This window comes from Vollenhovia emeryi, unplaced genomic scaffold (genome assembly GCF_000949405.1).
Source record: "Vollenhovia emeryi isolate VEMERY1.0 unplaced genomic scaffold, V.emery_V1.0 DF939203.1, whole genome shotgun sequence".
Classification (NCBI taxonomy): Eukaryota; Metazoa; Arthropoda; class Insecta; order Hymenoptera; family Formicidae; genus Vollenhovia; species Vollenhovia emeryi.
This window is the reverse complement of record NW_011967163.1, coordinates 657,203-676,466: the sequence shown is the minus strand read 5'-3', so window position 1 is coordinate 676,466 and position 19,264 is coordinate 657,203. Positions and strand designations below refer to the sequence as shown.

At 42.0% G+C, this 19,264-nt stretch overlaps 2 protein-coding genes and 1 long non-coding RNA gene across 3 annotated transcripts in view; 1 reads left to right on the top strand and 2 right to left on the bottom strand.

Annotated features, from left to right (window-relative positions):
• Positions 1-3,660: 3,660 nt before the first annotated feature.
• LOC105561698 (protein NipSnap) lies at positions 3,661-5,670 on the bottom strand. The gene is made up of 5 exons (XM_012011902.1): positions 5,452-5,670; positions 5,110-5,292; positions 4,548-4,716; positions 4,213-4,480; positions 3,661-4,135 (listed from the first exon to the last, which is right to left on the bottom strand). Exons 1-5 carry the CDS (start codon positions 5,535-5,537, stop codon positions 3,987-3,989), a joined length of 855 nt encoding a protein of 284 aa, XP_011867292.1. The 5' UTR covers positions 5,538-5,670; the 3' UTR covers positions 3,661-3,986.
• A 7,661-nt stretch (positions 5,671-13,331) lies between these two features.
• Positions 13,332-19,264, bottom strand: part of LOC105561696 — a 10,610-nt gene continuing 4,677 nt past the window's right edge. Inside the window, exons 2-3 of the long non-coding RNA XR_001008921.1 lie at positions 14,267-14,338; positions 13,332-13,652 (exon numbers count right to left, since the gene is read on the bottom strand). This is a non-coding gene — a long non-coding RNA (uncharacterized LOC105561696). The remainder of the gene's footprint in view (positions 13,653-14,266; positions 14,339-19,264) is intronic.
• LOC105561697 (alpha,alpha-trehalose-phosphate synthase [UDP-forming]) overlaps positions 17,728-19,264 on the top strand; it is a 19,478-nt gene continuing 17,941 nt past the window's right edge. The window contains exon 1 of the mRNA XM_012011900.1: positions 17,728-18,383. Within this exon, the coding sequence (XP_011867290.1) occupies positions 18,265-18,383 (119 nt within the window). The 5' untranslated portion in view covers positions 17,728-18,264. The remainder of the gene's footprint in view (positions 18,384-19,264) is intronic.

The following is a 19,264-nucleotide window of genomic DNA, read 5'->3' as shown; positions in this document are numbered from 1 at the left end:
TTGTTTCATATTAAATTGAAGAGCTGCGTATTGAGAAAGTGTATTTCCATTAATGATATCACTCTTAAGCAGGTGCTACTATATTATGTAGTTAATAATTAGCTACGCATACAGTCCATTTATTTTTGGATTATGGAATGTCAATAAGTTTTATTGTATAAAGTATTTCATTGTTATCATAAAAACATGTAAATTTTTACAATTCAATTATGTAATCTAATTTCTAATATATACATATATATATACATATATATATATGGAGAGCAGTAAAACATGTCACCATGAAATACTTGTAAGCGATAGTTGAGAAAGCCAATCAAATACTTGTATTATATTAATTAATGCGTATATTATACAAATGGAAAGAATTAACGTTCTATAATTTTATTTTACGCTTATAGCTTGAGATTCTTCACGTAAATTAAAACAAAAACGTTTATTTAGAAGAGATAAACGTAATTAATTTAGAAGAGGTAAAGATAATTAGAAAACATATTGAGGAGGCATGACCAAAAATATTGCATTTTATTTCCTAAGTTCGTAGATCTTTCTTCCTCTGTAATAATTTATATACGTTTAAACAAAAATGAGAAGCTTTAAACATTCACATTGTAAACATTTTGTCATTTGCATTATCAATGGCAATATAACACATTCCAATTTTCGTTACATATACGTATCTATAAGTATAAATATGTGTCTCTTTTTTTTAAATCCTTTGTGAAATCTGAAAATTTATAAGCGACTAGCATGCATCGAACGAATATCTAAAAGTGTGTTCAATTATAGTGATATGAGTGATTGTAGTGAAACATGAACAATACAATTGTTATCATGGTTATATGTTCCAAGCTGTACAATACGGAAAACTGTCACAATCAACTTGAAATGTTCCCCATTATGGTATGTAAATACAGACGCATATTATACATAGTAATCGAAATGTAATGATTCATTATGGAAAAGACAGTAAAATGGCATCCATGTGCGTATGCAGATACATTTAAATTCTTCCTTAGGTTCTTAGGGAGAGATGTCCGAAATCAATTACTATAATCAATTTGAAGCATAACAGACTAACAGAGATGGTTCGTGCTAAACAACCGGAAACAAACCGGACTCTAAATTACGTAAGATATGTGGTTTAGGAAAACTCTTTAGGCTAATTTAATATGTTATATAATACGTCTTTCTGTTATTATAAGTAACTAATTAAACGATTGCGATTATTAAAGTTTTAGCTTTCAAGACCTGTCTCCATTGGGTAGGTTTTATATTAAAAAAAAAGAATTGTTAAGTTTTATATGCACTTTTAATTATAGCACGAGTTGTGTCTCTGAGTTAAGTTGTATGTATGTAACAAAAAGATTATTCTCGACTATAGTCTGTGTAATCACTATAACTTGCTGAATACCCAATTTAGGAAATTAATTGTCGATGTTGCTAGAGTTTTGTAAATATTTATTCGCTTTACATAGAATTGCGATATGGAATTTTGATTATAATATCTAGTATTTAGTGAGAGACAATGAGAAAGAGAGAAAGCGAGAGAGAAAATAAGGGGATACACGGAGAGAGATAGAGAGGGAGAGAGAGAGAGAGAGAGATTTATAAAAATTTTCCAAAAAAATCGCGCGCGTGGCTAACTTTATCAGTTAACTTCGGAATGTGATAACTGGTAAGCTAGACAATTAATCATAGGCATAGCATATCAAATGTCATAGTATCAAATTATGCTTGTGATTATTTGACAAGCTCGTTCTTCACTTACTTCCATTTAAGGTGTGATTCGGTAATGTTGGTGGTCTGTACTGCAATGCAATTCATTGTCATCAGATAGAAACGCAATATTTTTGAGATTGCTGTAACAGTTACAATTCCAGTACGAATTGTCTTCTTTACACTATCGGCCAATTACAGGAATATTGGTTTTTGTACACGACGAAACACTCAAGTGAATGTAACTATATATACTTCAATACAATTTCTGGCTTTAATTAAAGATCAGTCGTAACTTTTTTTTTTCTAACTGTCTTGCTTCTTTCAAGGTGAAAATGCATGGAGTAACAGGAATAGGCATTAGTCGTCCGCAGAATAAATACCATAAGGCAAAACCATGGAGAGTAGAAAATACTTCGGACAGATTATTAAACAGAAAAGACACACAGGATACTGTCATTTTGTGAAGCAAAATAATCCCCCATAGATGTTTTATAAAATGGAAAATTGATATCTTTTAGAGACAACTAAATAAAAATTCAACAACTACCTACGCCATACATTGATTTCAACAAGGCTTACACAGAAGAATATATTTTTTCATAACAACATGTAAAAATGATACGTTATTAATATTATTTAAGATTTCGTGTGAATGTTATACATGTAATCTTTGATTTCTGAAGGTACTTCAAGTCAATACGATTTTTCTAGCCTGCTATTTTGTACATAATTATGGAAAAAAATATTTCTTACCGAAACCCCTCATTTTGAAAAGACGCATCAGCATTGTAAAAAAAAAGGTGCATTTACGAGATTTACGTTCGACCTATCCTCTAACGGATCTAAAAATGATTTGTTCTTGACGTGACTATCTGATCTCCTTTGCCAATTTTAAGCTTTATCAGTTAGGCTTCAATTCATCCTTGCATTTTGTTCTTAAACGAGAATAGAACTCATACCAAACACCTTGTACCATATTTTAATAGTAGAATGAGATTCATGCCCGATGTATGTACATATAGTGCGCAATTCTTAACGAGGCCATTATTGGAATCTGGAATGTTCATTCTTTATTCAATTTTGTAATGTGTACAGCTTCCCATGTCGAAATGCAAATTCTCTTAAGTGTTATACGAGCGTTAACTTTAGTTGCAATTAAAGAGAGTAATTTCATCAAGAATTTTCTGTGGCAAATGCCGACGTGTTTCACATCGAATTGAATGTAATTGTCTGAGTGGGTGAGTTAACATTTGTAGTCCATGTATGCTCATACAACTTATCTGTAGCACGAGATAACGGACTAATATTCTCCAGCTATTTTATTAATATTATTTTGTTATTATTATTATTATTGTCTCTATTATTAACACAACGTAAAATTTTAAATTTTGTTGAAATAGATGCCAATAGCTCCCTAATAGATCGTGAAACGCATTGCACGTAATGCGAATAATGGAGTTATAAATATTCTTGGTAATTATTTTATACAAATATTTAATTTTATTTTTAAATTTCAGTAACACGCACACACACAGAGACATGTAACTAAATTGATTGGGAAAAGCCTGTTATCTCCAGCGCAAATTAAGGCTTAAAGTAAACTGCTGAAACTGTTTAATCCAACACATATTGATAAGATAATAAAGACGAGAAATGTTAAACTACGTGAATGCATTTTCATCCAGTTCGCTGATCCTGTAAGTAAAGTGCAAAGCAAATTTTATTGACGATTTAATTAATGTAATAAATTCAGGAGTCTCCTTTTTGTATCTGTTATAGCGTACTATCTACATTTTCTCAATATACATCAAATATATTACGCAGGAATTGAAAGATACAACAGATATGAGAAATCTCGAATAAATTTGTATCGTATTGTCTTCCCGTGGGATATTTAAAAATTGCCGGCTGTCGAATGAAGGAAAAAAAAGACAAAAGTATAATACAAGGGTCATTCCTTTATATCTTTCTCTCTCTATAGATACATGTCGTGATTCAACTGACACTTGGACAAAAGCACGGTGCTTTTGCTAATTGCACATACATACAACGTCCAAACAGTAGCAAACTAATATATCCTGCCAGTTGTAGTACAACAAAAATTTGTAGCCTTTCTCATGCGCGTAAATAGCTCATGTACTTAACTTACACAGTGTATACATGTAACAAACGTTTTTTTTTACACAATATTACAGTCTGTATATATTTATAAGAAATACCCGGCATAATATACAAAATGCATTTGTGTTCGCACCCGTGCACTCTCATTGCGTGGGTGAAAACGAGGTTGGGCGTAATATACGACAATGCATCTCTCTTATCAAGGGTACGGTATAAGCGACACACTCGTCCCAACCGGGTGATCTCCAGGCACTCTCGCGCGTCTCCTTACGCGACTGAAGATCCGTGTAACCTGGGAAGTAAAAACGGACATTACTCGACGTGCACGAAGGCGAACGAGCATAATGTAAAATACGCGGCTTCACTTACACCAAATGTGATGAACGTTGTACAATCTACCAATTTGCGAGAAATAACCAGCGAACGGCTCGTCGTTGTTGCGGCGGTAATTAATGGCTTTCGCCCAATTGTTCCCCCATTCTATCATCGTGCCCGGTTTCAAACTGTAACTGCGTATCTCATATTTGTTAGGGCCTTTCCGTTTCTCCAGCGGCGGCCAGTAACTGAACGCCAACAGATACTGCAAGTGGCGTGACCTCAGGTAATTCCCACGTTCCTTGAGCAATCGCTGGTAAGCCTGCGGAGATCAATTCTTTCTCTCATTAGTGATCACTGACACGTTTATTATTCAGCAGGATATTTACTTCATCTTTGGAGAGCACAGCCTGCGCGTGATCCACGCGCTCGTATCCACCTGTGTACTGCCACAAATGTATGGCCTGATCCAAGTCCCCGACCTCCACTGTCCACGAAGCCACCAATTCGCAATTCAGCTCAGACTTTTTCGAGTGTATAAGATTGACGTTCTCCTCGCTGGAATGACGCAAAAGGAATGAAATTGTATCGACCACAGGTGAGAGGTTTGGCATCGCAAGCTCAATAAAAAGGAAATATCGATACACGCACTTTTTAATCATCCATCAAATTCATAGACGCTACGAAACGAGTACAAATTACATCTTGATACCAATTTACGCACACAACGCTGACGTGGCTAAACTCGTTGAAGATACCAAGGTACAAAGAGCGCAAGTTTCAACTATATTTTCGGAATCGCGCCGCAGTGCGTGCGGAAACGAACCGTGAAGCGACAAGGGAACAATTCGGAGGCGTCCAACTCCGTCGAAGCCCGAACGATTCTATCGGGTTTATAGGTCAGTAAACTATCACGCACTCGGAGGCAAGGTCACAAAGATGTCGACTCACTAGTTGGCCAAGTATTTGTCAATCGAGTCTGGCCGTATATTTTGGGTGTGGAGCGCGTAAATGAGTTCCTTGTCGGAGAGCATCCGCGAGTGCGACTCCTTCGTCGGCTCGATCTTCCGCACCAGGAGCTTGCTCAGCCATCCCTCGCTGATGTCGCAGCGGGCCGACGATCTTGTCAGGGACCTGCGGAAATAATATCGTCCAGCGATTATCCGAGTGGGTAGCCCGCTACGGTGCGCGGTCCGTCGCGGTTACCCGCGCGGATCGCTCGACAGTTCGACGGGGGGGAAAAAAAAAAGGGAGGAAGAATGAAAGGCGGCGGCTCGCAGAGCCCGTGCTTACCGTGCGGCCACGTGCAGCGGCAGACTCCCGTTGCCGGCGAGCGCGATCGTCGCGGCACGGAACTCTCTCCTCAAAACGGCGGCCATTTCTCACTGGACCAGGCGACCGCCGCGCGCGGATCTCCCCCGTCGTCTTCCGCCCGGTCGAGCCCGCGATCCAGCCGCCCGCGCCGGGAGTTCCGCAATCGCGCGGCGGGACGCCCGACGATACTCCGCGGTGAGCCGCCGACTTGCGACCTGGCCGGCTTATTTATACTCGCGATCCCCATACGCGACCGCCCGTTTTCTCTCTCTCGACACGGAGAAGCGGGACTTCGCGGCCCGCGGGAGTCGCGTAACACCCGCTCGGCGAACGTGGACAAACGCGCTGCGGAATTGCGCCTCGCGTGACGCGCGAGCGTGTGCACACGCGGCGATTTAGAGACATGTCGGAACTCAAACGGGTGAGATTCTCGCGCGAGAGGTCGGAAGCGGGCAATTTCTTTCAAGATCTTCACGAAACAGCGTCGTGGTTGTCGAACGAACGTAATCCGCTGTCGAGATGTTTCGAAGTCGTTTAAGATTTTCGAAAAATTGTATAGTGTAAGATGCAGAATTGATCGCCTAGGGACTTCTCGTCGGGCGAATGCTCCTTCAATTGAGCAATTAAACTCTTCTCGCGTGCCTACTTTATTTTACTAAATAAAGCAGGAATAGTACACCGTGGCTGCTTTCGCGAGAAAATCAAAATGATCCAGATTAAAATGATCTTGCGCTATGATTGGTCAAATCTGGAATTTCATTGAGTCAAATTTCAATGTGATGCTATGAAATTTCAGATTTGACCAATCATAGGCACAAAGTCATTTTAATCTGATTTATTTTAATTTTCTCGCGAAAGCAGCCCGTATGTACATTTTGTACAAAAAAGTACACACATACGGTATGTAAGACCGTGGCTAAAGATTCTCTAATCAGAGTCTGGCCATAAGGAAGCCCGCTGCGATTGGTCCGCCGTTCTTCGTCAATTCGCGCCAGTTTTAAAGCGGTAATTATTCAGTTCAGCTCCCTCGCCTCCAAAATCGAATGGAATTAGGCAGAGAGCGGTCGCGGTTTCTTTCAATACTTGTCGCGAACGCGTGTCACGGAAGAAAATACGATATACGGCACAGGCATAATCGACTCGTTCGACTATCGACGCGTGGAATGATCTTGCGTACGGCGTCGTAAACAATCGAGCGCGGATTCCAAGAAACACATAGCGTCACAGCCCGAGCGCGGATTCCAGGAAATGATCGTTGCGGCGTAAACACCTCGGTCGCCGAGCGCCGGTAAACAAAAAATTACATAGCGCCGTGAACGTCATCACCTCATGACCGTGACCTCGGTCGAAAACGGTCTATTGAGTCGCACCATTCGGCGCGTATCAGTCGACCGAGTCGGATGTTCCGTTCCGCGTGTCTTCGCGTCGCTTTTCGTAACGCGATCGTCTCGTGCGAGAACTAATTGTCGTGATCATATTCGTCGATCTCTACGGTGCGTCGAGACGAGTATCACGCGTACTTTGAAGAGAAAGCGATAAGTGAATTACATAGAGAAATTATTAGTTCCGATACTTACATCCACGAGTGATAGTGTCTTTTTTTCAATAATCGAACTGGAATGAATCTCTTTCACATAGTGCTTGAAAATTTTCGTCGGTTTAAGTGACTGAAGTGAAACATTTATCGCTTTCAGATGAAAAGCGCGAGATAGTACACGAATCGACGGATAATATAATAACGAAAACTTGTAATACATCGATCGCGTACCAAGAAATAATCTCTTTAACAATTAAACATACAAAAGTGCGCGTAAAATTTCCATTTTCGTCGCGTTCGGGAGTGCCGTTTAAAATAATCGGACTAAAGACTTTTCAAAGCCCATTTGAGAAGCAAGTATTTGTCAAACGTCCGTTCCTGTCGATCACTTCCGAGATTTGGCAGTTTTTCGTATAATACTCGCCGACTCGAAGTGGAGGCGAACTTGACGGAACAAAATACATGCTTTCACATGGTGGGTTTTACGGGAGTGTAAAATCGCGCGAACGATCTTTGTGCCTTCGCGAGTGTGCCAGAGGACCAATCTGAGAGGAGGAGCAGGCCTGGAAACGGCATCAGGCACCGGCGGAGCAACTTTAAGGTAAATGTCATTTTTCATTTTGTGTAAAAGTAATCTCTTTCCCAGTTTCTCTTTTAGTCGTTCCCTTTCATAATTCAATAATGTCAAAATGATAATTAGAGAACAAGCAACCACTTGATATTTCATAAAAGTTCATTCTCGTAAAGTTCTTTCGCGAAAAATCTCTCGCGCGTTAATCACTTAAACGTCGAGTCGAATGAAGTTTGATACGCATAAGAATTACTTGTGCGATAACTATATTTTATAATAATAGTTTCCACATTGAACACTGCTTTAACAAATTCTATATTTGTGTTACAGATTCAACGTAGCCAACTCCGCTGCTGCGCATCGGGTCGGTAAGTGAGTAGTTTTTTATTCAGGTAACGAATCTCGTAAGCCTTGTGCCTACGATCCAAGAACTGTGTTAAAGTTCTAGTTTTGAAAAATGTGTAGCCAATCAACTTGCAGCTCTTCCGTAAGAGATGCAAATTGATTGGTTACACATTTCTCGAAACTAGAACTTGGACCAAGTCCTAGCATCGTAGACACAGGCCTGTAGATCGTAGAATGTAGACTATAGATTGATGTATTCTCGAGATTCGTTACCAAAAAATGGATGGATTATAACATAAAATTTCTTGTTTACTTTAATATATTTCATTTACCGAAAGGGAGTGATCACGATTGTGGAGGGTTGGGTGGTCTATTGTAGCACGTCACACATTTTCACGCAAACATAACGAATATTATTAATTTATTCGTCGAGCTAATTTCTTGTAACCCATTCTATCCATTTTTCAGTAGTAAATTTATACATGTTTATAAAGTGCAAAACTATGACGTGAGATCTAATTATTTTATCGAGACCGCTGAAACTTTATATTATTTTAAATTTATACGTTAGTTGAGATTATTCATTAACTAGAATGTTCCATTGTCGGTCTATTTATCGGAAAATTTCTTTTCTATGGATCTCACGTCATTTATTCTGTTTGTGTATTCCGCGATTCACTTTCAAGATGCGTCTCGCATGAATACATGCATAGTTACACGCATCTTCGTATTTTCGCGGTCGGGTGTCGCGATTAACTTTTCAAAAAATTTTCAAGAAATTAGTAATTGCTTAATTTCATCGATATTATAAATTTAAACTTATCGCAGAATTTAAAATAAATACAACGCGAAGTAAATTGTTTTTTTCAACATACAAGTAATATATCCTTGAACTTTGAATTTAAAGTTTGAGTCACGAAAAGACAGTCATTATCTATTTTCAATTAAATAACGTAAAGTAAAAATATATTTGAAGTGTTTTATACAGCAAATTTTTTCACTTAATTTTCTTCTTTAATTAACTTCTCGTGGTCGTGCATTTCGATACGATCGACGCTCGCATATAGTTCGAACCGAACGAAATATCTGTCGGTGACAATAATAAACCGACTATGGAAGGAATTTTCTTCCTTCCTGATCTCTGGTCGAAATGACCAGACTGTATGGCCAGGAGCAACGAAAGGTATGTCCAATCTGGCCCAACGAAGGGATACGCCGAGTTAGTGGTCAATATTGGCCACTGTGATAAAGTATGTAAAGTGATGTGCAAAATAACTTTATTTCTTCTTATTATGTCAAAATTCGGGTGGGTTATAAATTCTTATCTTTTTTACACATTCTCGCATATGTGCGAGATTAAAAAGACCCCTATTACATCCCAATCGCGCGCGTATACAACTCCAAATCGGACCTCTTATAAATCGCGTCGGTTTTAATAAAAGACTTGTAGGTTTATTAACAAAAAGTTGAAGCGCGGGTAGGTAAGAAAATGGATAGGACTATACAGCGGAATACGGGTAGGTAGGGATTCGGGTAGGCAGGGACAGGGGGGTACAACTAGATAATTAAAAAGATAGATAAAATTATAACTGCCATGCATTTCTTTAAACATAATTATATTTGCAATCGGATGCATATTATAAGGTGGAAGTTGTTATGCGTTTGTTAAGTTTGCATTTTAAATTTACGTAAAATTTTTGCAGATTTGATTTACCTTTAATGGATCGTTAATAAATACATTCGGGATATTTTTTATCCCAAACATGCAATGTGTATATACTTTACATCGCAAGAATTTCACGTTATTGTATGCATACCGAGCATTTTATAGGTAACATCGAGAGAAATATTGTATTGTACAGATATATTTTTATTTTATATTGTAATTATTTCTTTTATGATATCGTATACATTGTAAAGTAAGTTATAAAAAAAGTGAAATAATTAATAATAAAATTGTAAAAAATCACATTGTAAAGAAAAGAGGACCGCCGATTGAGATTGGCGGGGGGGGGGGGGGGGGCTCTGCGATTTGTTTTCATCAAATACAATTTTAATTTAATTGAATTCACTTATATTCTTTTAATCGATTTTTCGTTTGCAATTGATCGATAGATTTTCCTTTACAATTTGATTTTTCGTTTGCACATTAATACAAAATGTTAGACGCAGCCACATGTGTAGCATTGTGTAACATCTTCTATTAATGTTTTATAGTGTAAGAGTTATGTATGTATTATTGTTTTCATATCACATGTTCATATGTAATTTTATGCCATAATGGAATAGTGAACATATTTTTATTGTATATTATGTTTTTAGTTTCACTATGTAACCCTATCTGTCTTTTTATATTTATTTATATATTACACAGTAAATGGTAAAAACAAGTAAAAATTAGTTATAAAAACGTAAAAGCACAATTGGTGCAAACAAAAGAGGACCGCCGATAAGTATTCGGCGGGGGTGGTGGAGGGCCTCTACAAGGTGGTCCGTTTTTATCGGATAAACATTTTATTAAAATAAAAAAGACAGGTATCATTTCGTTTGGAACTAGAAAAATGCAAAGTTTAGTTTATCAGAATGCAATCGTATTGATTGTCCGATATAAACGGAGCAATCTTGTTTGTACAAAAGAATGTTAACATAGATTGTCCGCAAATTTTTTATTTAGCAATATATTGTCTCTTTCCAACTGTTACTTTAAAAAAAGACAAACGTGAATTAAACTGAGTTACGCGACGTTTGGTGAAACTGGGCCTTAGTAAATTATGCTACGTATATTTATTTTATGATGAAGTATTTTTAGCACCAAGTTAAACATCGCCGAGATAAAATTGAAAAAATATATGTATAAACAATTAAAAATCTGACGGTGAGTGCAAGCGTTAGAGACGGCCTGGGCTGCTTTCGCGAGAAAATTAAAATGATTTAGATTAAAATGACCTTGTACTACGCTTGGTCATTTTACTTCGGATCATTTTGACCTCGCGAAAGCAGTCAAGTAAAACGCCGCTCTCAGGTTTCTCTCTGCTATGGCCGAGACTTGCCTAGAGAATTTTTTCGCTCGCGGTTGGCGGGGCGCCAACGCCGTGAGCGCACCCCATCGCTGCATCGGTTCGCCGGTCTTGCTCGTGTAGAGACTTTGCGAAGGAGGGCACCAGTTACATGGCCAGTTACAGTCGATGTCGGTCAGTGTCGGTCAGCGTCGGTTACCCGTTGGGGAGAGTCGTCTCTCGTGAAGATACTGACCGGCGCCGCCGCTGTCGCCGTCGTCGCGTCGTTCGCTGGTACGCGTCGCGGTGCCCCTCGCATCGGATCGCAGTTTCCTCGTCATTCGGAGCAATTCGGAGACACGCCGGCGACACACGTACTTGTCCGCACTGTCACACGAAATAAGGGACGACAGTCGAGCGTTGAGGTGGGTGTCTCCCAGGTTGATCTGTGCCAGCTTTCGTTTCCTCTGACGATGGTCGTCCGGTCGTCCGATCGTTCGTCGACCGACGGACAAGAGAACGTCGTTTTGTCATCGCTCGCGCGCTTACGCCAATCGCGGTATTTTCACGCTGTCGGAGGGAAGCAAAGGCGTCGCGGAAGGCCGAGAGAGAGAGAGAGAGAGAGAGAGAGAGAGACAGAGAGAGTCGCAAAATCGACGTCGTGCGAACGAGGCGAGTCGGACTTCGCGCTGTGCGTGTCTCTCCTCTCGGAACATAGGCGTATCCGCTATAGTCTGGGAATTGGAACCGGGGTGGCCTCACGTTTTCAATTCCCGGCCGGTCTCGGTCGCTCGCGCTCTTGTGCACCTGGCGCACCAAATTCCGACCGACCGACTTGACCGAGTAAAGCCCGTGTCCCACTACGTACTGCAGACGCGGATTGGATTGGGATTACGGATTGCGGATCACATTTCAGCCAATCAGACGAGGCGGCCTTGAACCCGATTGGTTGAATTTCGATCCGCAATCCGTAATCCCAATCCAATCCGCGTCCGCAGTACGTAGTGGGACACGGGCTTAACGCCGTTTTGTCGACACTGCGGGCAGAACTGTTAAATTTTCGTTTAACAAATTGAAAGAAAAGATCGAGGCCCGGTTTCACCGACGTCGCTTAACTTTAATCTTAGCTTGGATTGTTCCTCGTCTCTTTTTAAAGGGACAGTTTGAAAGGGATAAAAGGTGAATTAAGCTAAGGTTGAAATTGAGCGACGATGAAGAAACCGGGCCTCCAAATCCAAATTGTAGTTAATTTCTTTTTCGAGCAAGGTCTGCCGTTGTTGAGATTAATCGGAGCCTGTGACCGCCGCCGTAGGCGACGTTACGCGATGATGAAAAGATAATGGGGGAGCATCTTGATTGATAAAGCACCGAGCGTTAATGCCGTCGTATTTTTAGCCCAAATGTATAATTGAATTGAATATTATCGGTCAGAGCGCTCGTATTACACTTTCGCGCCTCGATATCGGCAGACATAGCAGCGCCAAGCGTGTCTCGAAATCCGTGTGTCGACTCGCGGCCAAGTTCGATCTCGTTCGCGGCGATTGCGAAATCCGTCCTGCCCGCCCAGAGACCGAGAGCTCGGGCGAGATTCGAAACTGGCGCGGCGCCGAGCGCGCGGAAGGTGCGAATTAAAGGCCGAACGCGCGGGAGGTACGAATTTAAACAGGGTGTCTCCAGTGGTCAGGGAAATCGGAGAAAATCGTATTGAAACCGTTTATGGACTCGGGTGCCATTTCTACATAAGAAGACGGTTAAAAATCATAGTAAAATCATAGAAAAACCATACTTAGTATGATAGTCTTACTAAAGTACTCGTGTAAACTTTTTCACTCGGATGAGCCACAAGTAGGACCATCCCGAGGGGTTGGTCACTAGCGGTTATAGTAAACGAACATTACCCTTAAATTACCTCAGATTACTCAAGATTACCTAATGCTACCTCAAATTACTCCGGATAATCCAATGCTATCTCATATTACACAAGATTACCTTAGAATATGTAAAATTGCCCCAAATATATTGGATTACTCAAGATTTCGGTTGGATTGCCGATGAATTATCTAGCCCTCGTACAAAGAATACCTCGGTGACCAACCTCTTGGATCGTCCCTACTCTGGGAAAAAAAGTTATAGCCCATTTTAGGGCCCACCATTAGTAATCGAATTATTTGGATTGTTCGTAAACTGTACTCTGGGAAAAATTTTAACCGTTTTTTTATGTAGTTAAGCAACTTAACATTTCGGTTATTGCCACTTAAGTGAAAATTATCTTTGCGTTACTGACTATCGACAGAACTAATTGAGAGAATTGATTAGTATTACTTTAATATCTTGGATATAGATAGAACAGCTAATTGTGATTTTTAGTTACGCGGGATAAAATTCGTAAAAGATTAGAGTTACGAACAATCTAAATAATTCGATTCCTAAATGTGGGCCCCAAAATGGGTTGTAACTGACTTTTTTCCCCAGAGTAGGTGTAGAACGGACATAAGGAAATCTGTAAGGGAGTTGGATTTAACTGAAACTTTGCAACGTTACTCCACGATGGAGTCCTTCTTGCCTCGATTACTCGTCTTCGACGATACTTTCGGGCTTTCGTAATCAGATCAGAAATCGCGCACTTCGGCGTGATTCACATTTTAGCGCTTCGAAATGTTGAACGTGGACGCCTTATCGCGGTTGAGAGGTCACGTTGATTCTATTGTGCATTCCAACGTCCAACGCTTATCTGCGAAATAGATTTATTCATAGATCAGTAAGCACATCCGGAACGCTATCGACATACGCGTAATAAACATTTACAAGACGTAAAAGTTGAAGGCGGATAAAAGTGAAAGAAGATACTGCGTTATATAAAAATACAGATTAGATAATTGCCGAGAGCCGGAGAATTCGAAAGGAAAGCGACGAACGCGTTAATCCGAGCGAAATACTTTAATTGCAATACAGCGCGGTGTTGATTCGCTCCAATTAGCGAGCGCACTTTATGATATTAATTGTATTTTAGATGACAAAAGACAAAACAACTAACGATTTCACCTTTCCAACGGCGATACCGTCGATAACATTAAAGCCTCCGCTACAATGATTCTCGGTTCTGTCTACAATGGTCGTAGTCGTAGTCGCTCGATAAGAATTGACCAATCGCAGTCGATTATTCTTACGACTACGACCATTGTAGACAGAACCGAGAATCATTGTAGCGGAGGCTTTATAGATTGATTATTTTTAAAACACTTATCTTTACAATTTTCAATGATAATGGGAAAGATCATGAGACCATTGATTTATTCTTAAATGCGTATAAATAGTGAGGACATTTTTTTTTATTCAATAGTTTACCTTTTTATTCTTGACGTTTTCGCGCGCCTAGTTTCACTCAAAGCGCCATTTTAAATTCTTCTCTCGTTTGCCCTAGGAGCCAGAATAGAGTTAGAATAACGCCGACGTCTATTTATAATTATCTGCGTCGCGTAATACGGAAAATATCGAAGAATCGGAAAGGACACACAAAATATTTATATCAAAATACAATTTACAATTATAATTGTCTTTAGAACAAAGGAATGATATGTACGAATATCTATGCAATGATACGTACGAATATTCCGAAAACTTATTACAACTGTAAACGGAATTCTATCCGTTTGCAATAAAATCGAAATCTCACGCAAATTCGTGGAGCCAAAGTGAGCTTTAAACATGCGGTACAAATTTCGTAAAGCTGGAAGAATCATTATTACTGTTTAGTACATTAACGTTCCGAGAAATCAAAGATACCTATATATATATATTTTAGTAAAATACAGTAAAACGAGTTTTACCTAACCCGAAGAAGGGTCGAAACGTTTATGCTATTGAAGAGAAACTTTGTTTCCATATTGTGAGAACCGAGTTCCGTTCATTTTGTGGCTCACATTGGCACTCTCTCCTTTCTACATATATTTATATGTGTTCGCAAAAAGATAAAAATACACCGAGGAGTTCGAATAAGAACTGCGCGCGGCTGAAATAGCTCCAGATTCGCCTATCGACGGACAACCCGGCGTACGCGCGTGCGTACTTAAATATTTCACTTCTTTTATTTCCGGATTACTCGAAAGTTCGCGCTGTGTGTCGTTGTTGCCGCGAAATGTTCACACCTCGAAAGTCCCAAAGACCTCAGGCTTCGCGTACAGTCGCGCCTGAGATAGGTTGTTCGACGTTTTATGATAAATTACGCAATATAGCTTTTGCACACGGATATGTGCAGTGACGCATTATTAGAGCAAAGGAATGATATGTACGAATATCTAAGCAATGATACGCACGAATATTCCGAAAACAACATGACCGTACACAGGGAGAACTTTCTCTTAAAGGAGTGAGAACAAGTGTCCATAGGCAAATGGCCTAATTTTTTTCGCATTCGATTTTGGTCACAAAGTATGTATCGAATGAAAGGTCTCTTTGAAAGGCTGATTGCAGATATGTCAGTCTCAGAGTGTATCTATTTAACGTTCCAGAGATATCGGGCTCTATTCCAAACAAATGGTTGGTGTCTGTCTAGGCGGCTTCGTCGCTTACGTCCTGGTAATGTTTGAAGCCCAATATCTCTGGAACGTTAAATACGTATACCCTGAGACTGACATATCTGTAATCAGCTTGACGAGACCTTTTGCTTAGACTTTGTGACCAAAATCGAATGCGAATCTTGTTCTCACTCTTTGCCCCGAAAATCATCGTGGGACAACTTCGCATTTTGCTAGCAAAATGAATGGTAAAATTTCAAAAGACTCACAAATTTCTTCGAAACGTCACGTTGTCCCACAATTACACAATTTTCCGGTATATATTCTCTTCGTGTACACTTAGGGCCAGTTTCACAAACATCGGTCAACTGTTAACGAAGGTTCAGTCGACTCCCTATCTTTTTCCATCTTATTATTCAAGAAGAGACAGAGAATCCATTAACCTTCGGTTAGCAGTTAACCGATGTTTGTGAAACTGGCCCTTAATATGCATTTACAAGTCCAAGTTACGTATTTGAAATTGTTACTCGAAGTCCGCCAGTAAAAAGTTTGCATAGAACGCTTGACGTCACTCTCGGTCGCGACGTTTCCAGGACGAAAGAGATAACGTTTCTTCAAGTTGTAGCTAGCACCTCCCCTCCACCCTTGTTTCTCGCTCGTGCGTCATTAATCCGCACGAAGATGTGAATATCTTTTACTTCCGCGTGGATTAAAACGCACGCACCGCGTGCGCGGCGCGTGCCAATTTTCCGCGTTTCGTCGTGCGTCGACAATGACGAAGGCGACAACGACAACGACGACGACGACGACGACGGTGACACGCGTTCGCAGCGTGACGATAACGTTTTTTTTTTTTCTTAGACGTATTTGCATCACGGCTTTCGGCTAGACGCGCTTAGCGAGGCGCGAATGACTCACCGCAAATTTCTCAATCGCGAAAGGTACCGGTCGATCCGATAATCACTCTGATTTTCACGTCACGTCAAAGGTGCTCGCTCGAGAGGACGTTATTTTTTTCCCCCCTTTGATTATCGATAAGTTCCAACATCTCCGAAAGAAATTCACCCACGCGAAGAGTCGTTTCCATCCGTGCCGATTCTTAACTGACGAGAAGGACGCTGTTGCACGGTGCTTATGCGTCGCAGGTTTTTCAAAGCGGTTTATCGATACGGCGCCAGTCACTTATCTCTAGGTTGAACAGGAACGGAGAAATATGATTATCTTATCTCGTGTAAAGAATCGAACAATTGGCGGCAATTTAGAATTGTTTGCACGTCAAGTGGAAAAATTCACGCTCGCTTCGCTAACTCCGTCTCGGAAATTGCGCCCCTCCCGAGTCAGGCTGTGCGGGCCCGAACGAATCGTCGTGAAGACCCAAAATCGTGGGACAACGCGGTTATCGCGCGCGAGAAACGAAAAGTGGAGAACGCAATTCTTTCTAAAACCGATTGAGAACTGCCGGGGCATTCAGAATTGTAATTAATATTAATAAATTTTGAAAAAGTGAGGCCCATTTCACAGACGTGAGAACGCGAGGGCGATCGACTCGCGGCCAGTGATCGATCACGCATTCCGGAGTGCAAAATCGCGCGTGCTCCGCGGATGTCGCGCGCGGGACAGACAGCAAGTGGAGAACAGTGGAGAACGCGAACGGAATTCTTTCTAAGACCCATGGAGAACTAACCGGGGTATTCAGAATTGTCATTAATATTAATGCATTTTGAAAAAGTGGGGCTCATTTCGCAGACGTGAGAACGCGAGGGCGATCGACCTCGCGTGCCAGGGTGCAAAATCGCGGGGCAACGCGGATGTCGCGCGCGAGAAACGAAAAGTGGAGAACGGAATTTCTAAAACCAATTGAGAACTGCCGGGGCATTCAGAATTGTAATTAATATTAATGAATTTTGAAAAAGTTGGGCCCATTTCACAGACGTGAGAAGGCGAGGGCGATTGATCGATCACGCGTCCCGGAGCGCGCGTCGAACGGTCGAAATCGTCGTCGCCAAGGTCCGAAATATCGGCTCGAGGAGACTCGGAGCGGCTGGTCCCCCGCGATATCTCGCTGGGGGGGTGTCACCCCGGTTGTGTTTACATGGCATTTAGCGCGATGGCAACTCGCCGAGGCGTCTCGGTCGTGGAGAACGTTGCGTTTGATGGACGGCGACGGCGGTCGAGAGGGCGGCCGATCGCGCGCGCGGGTGGTGGTCGAGAGGTCGCGGCCCCCGTCATTGATATGGTTACAGGGAGCGCACTTTGGACCAAACGGCCGCGCCGACTTAAGAGGGATAAAGCGCGACGGCGTTAGTTGAGTTCGGTTTAGTGTTGCCCCGGCCGCGCAACGCGACACATTGCGCAACCCGACCTGCTCGCTCCCGCGCTCGCCTACACCGGTTTTTCCCCTTTGTTCCTCTTTCTCTCTCTCTCTCGCACACACACACACTTTCTCACTCTTACTGACCCGCGTAAACCGGCGAGGGATAAAACGCCGGTAAACCATGGACCCGAGGCAGGAACGACACTAACCGCGCAAGTATCGGGAAATCGCGGAAGACGTTTCGCGCACGAGGCGATCGGGCGAGGGGCTGAGACGCGCGCGAGCCGATTTCCGTCGGAGGCGCAAAGAAAGAGAGAGAGAGGGGAATAAAAGAGCCGCATCCTTTCCGCCGCCCGTGTCTGTACGCGTTTGTACGCACGTGACAACGCGACGTTCCGCGTGGACAAGGACGACCGCGTCGACTAGGCCGCGCGGTGCTGCCAGACGTTTCGCCACCGCGGTTCCCACCTTCACGGTTCCGTTGCGCGTTACCGTACCGTCACCACGCAACAACCATGTGGTCCATAGAGCCGTGTAGCTTTACCTCCAACGGGAGCATGATCGTCGTCAGCAACAGGTTGCCGTTCGTGCTGAAGAGGAACGAGCTGAGCGGCCAGCTGGAGCGCAAAGCTAGGTGAGTGTCACCCTCTTTCTGGCCGGAGCGAAAGGGGGATAACCACGTGCGAACCGGGTGACAGTGTCGCGAGCGGCGTGGAGGCACGGACCACGGTCAGGTTCATAGTCAGGTCTTGTATTTAAGATCCGTCTTGACTTTATCTAAAGATGCTGTATGGAACATTTCAGTGGCCACGGACTATTTAAAGATGATCTTAAAATAAGATCTAACTATAAATACTACCCAGAGAGAGAGAGAAAGAGAGGGAAGGCTCGGCTGTCACTTCGCATTCACGTTTGTCGCGAGTAATCGCCTCGCGCGACGTGCATTATGCACGGCGATCGCGTAAATTATACATATTCTTAAAAGGAAAAAAAATGCCATCCAGCTTTCTTGCACGATATGTAAACGACTGGAACCTCGCGGCGCCGCGCATGCTAATCGCGTTATCGATATACCCGCTGTTTTTATTTACATGGTGAGGCTCACGACGCACACACGTCGCGTGTCGCGTTTTCGTTTACGATTAAACCAAATGGACTGTCGTGGAGCTGCCGCCCGAGCGATTCCTATCCCGTCGTCGTATCTCGGGATCGTTAATGTCAGCTGCGATATTTAAAGCTCTCGTCGCACTCGCGTCACCTGGCGCCTCGGTGTTTTCATTGATTTAACTGAAAAACTGTGGCTCGAGATAACGATAGGCTGCTCGCGATTATGTGTCGTCTTCGGTGTTACATCACTCGCCGCCTGTAGCTATCTCTGCACAGGATACAGCCAGACGACGTTAACTACGAGATACCTGTGCAGCATAACAATGATTGCACGTATCTTAAGGTGTACACGCACCGGCATAAATGCTGTCCCTATCCTTGTGAGGTGCACGCACACAACTACAGGGA

Coding starts and splice junctions, on each gene's coding strand:
- LOC105561698 (XM_012011902.1), bottom strand. CDS start 5,537: ATGGCCGCCGTTTTGAGGAGAGAGTTCCGTGCCGCGACGATCGCGCTC. Junction 4,717..5,109: donor GACAAATACTTGGCCAACTA/GTGAGTCGACAT, acceptor GCGTCATTCCAG/CGAGGAGAACGTCAATCTTA. Junction 4,136..4,212: donor CAACGTTCATCACATTTGGT/GTAAGTGAAGCC, acceptor TTTACTTCCCAG/GTTACACGGATCTTCAGTCG.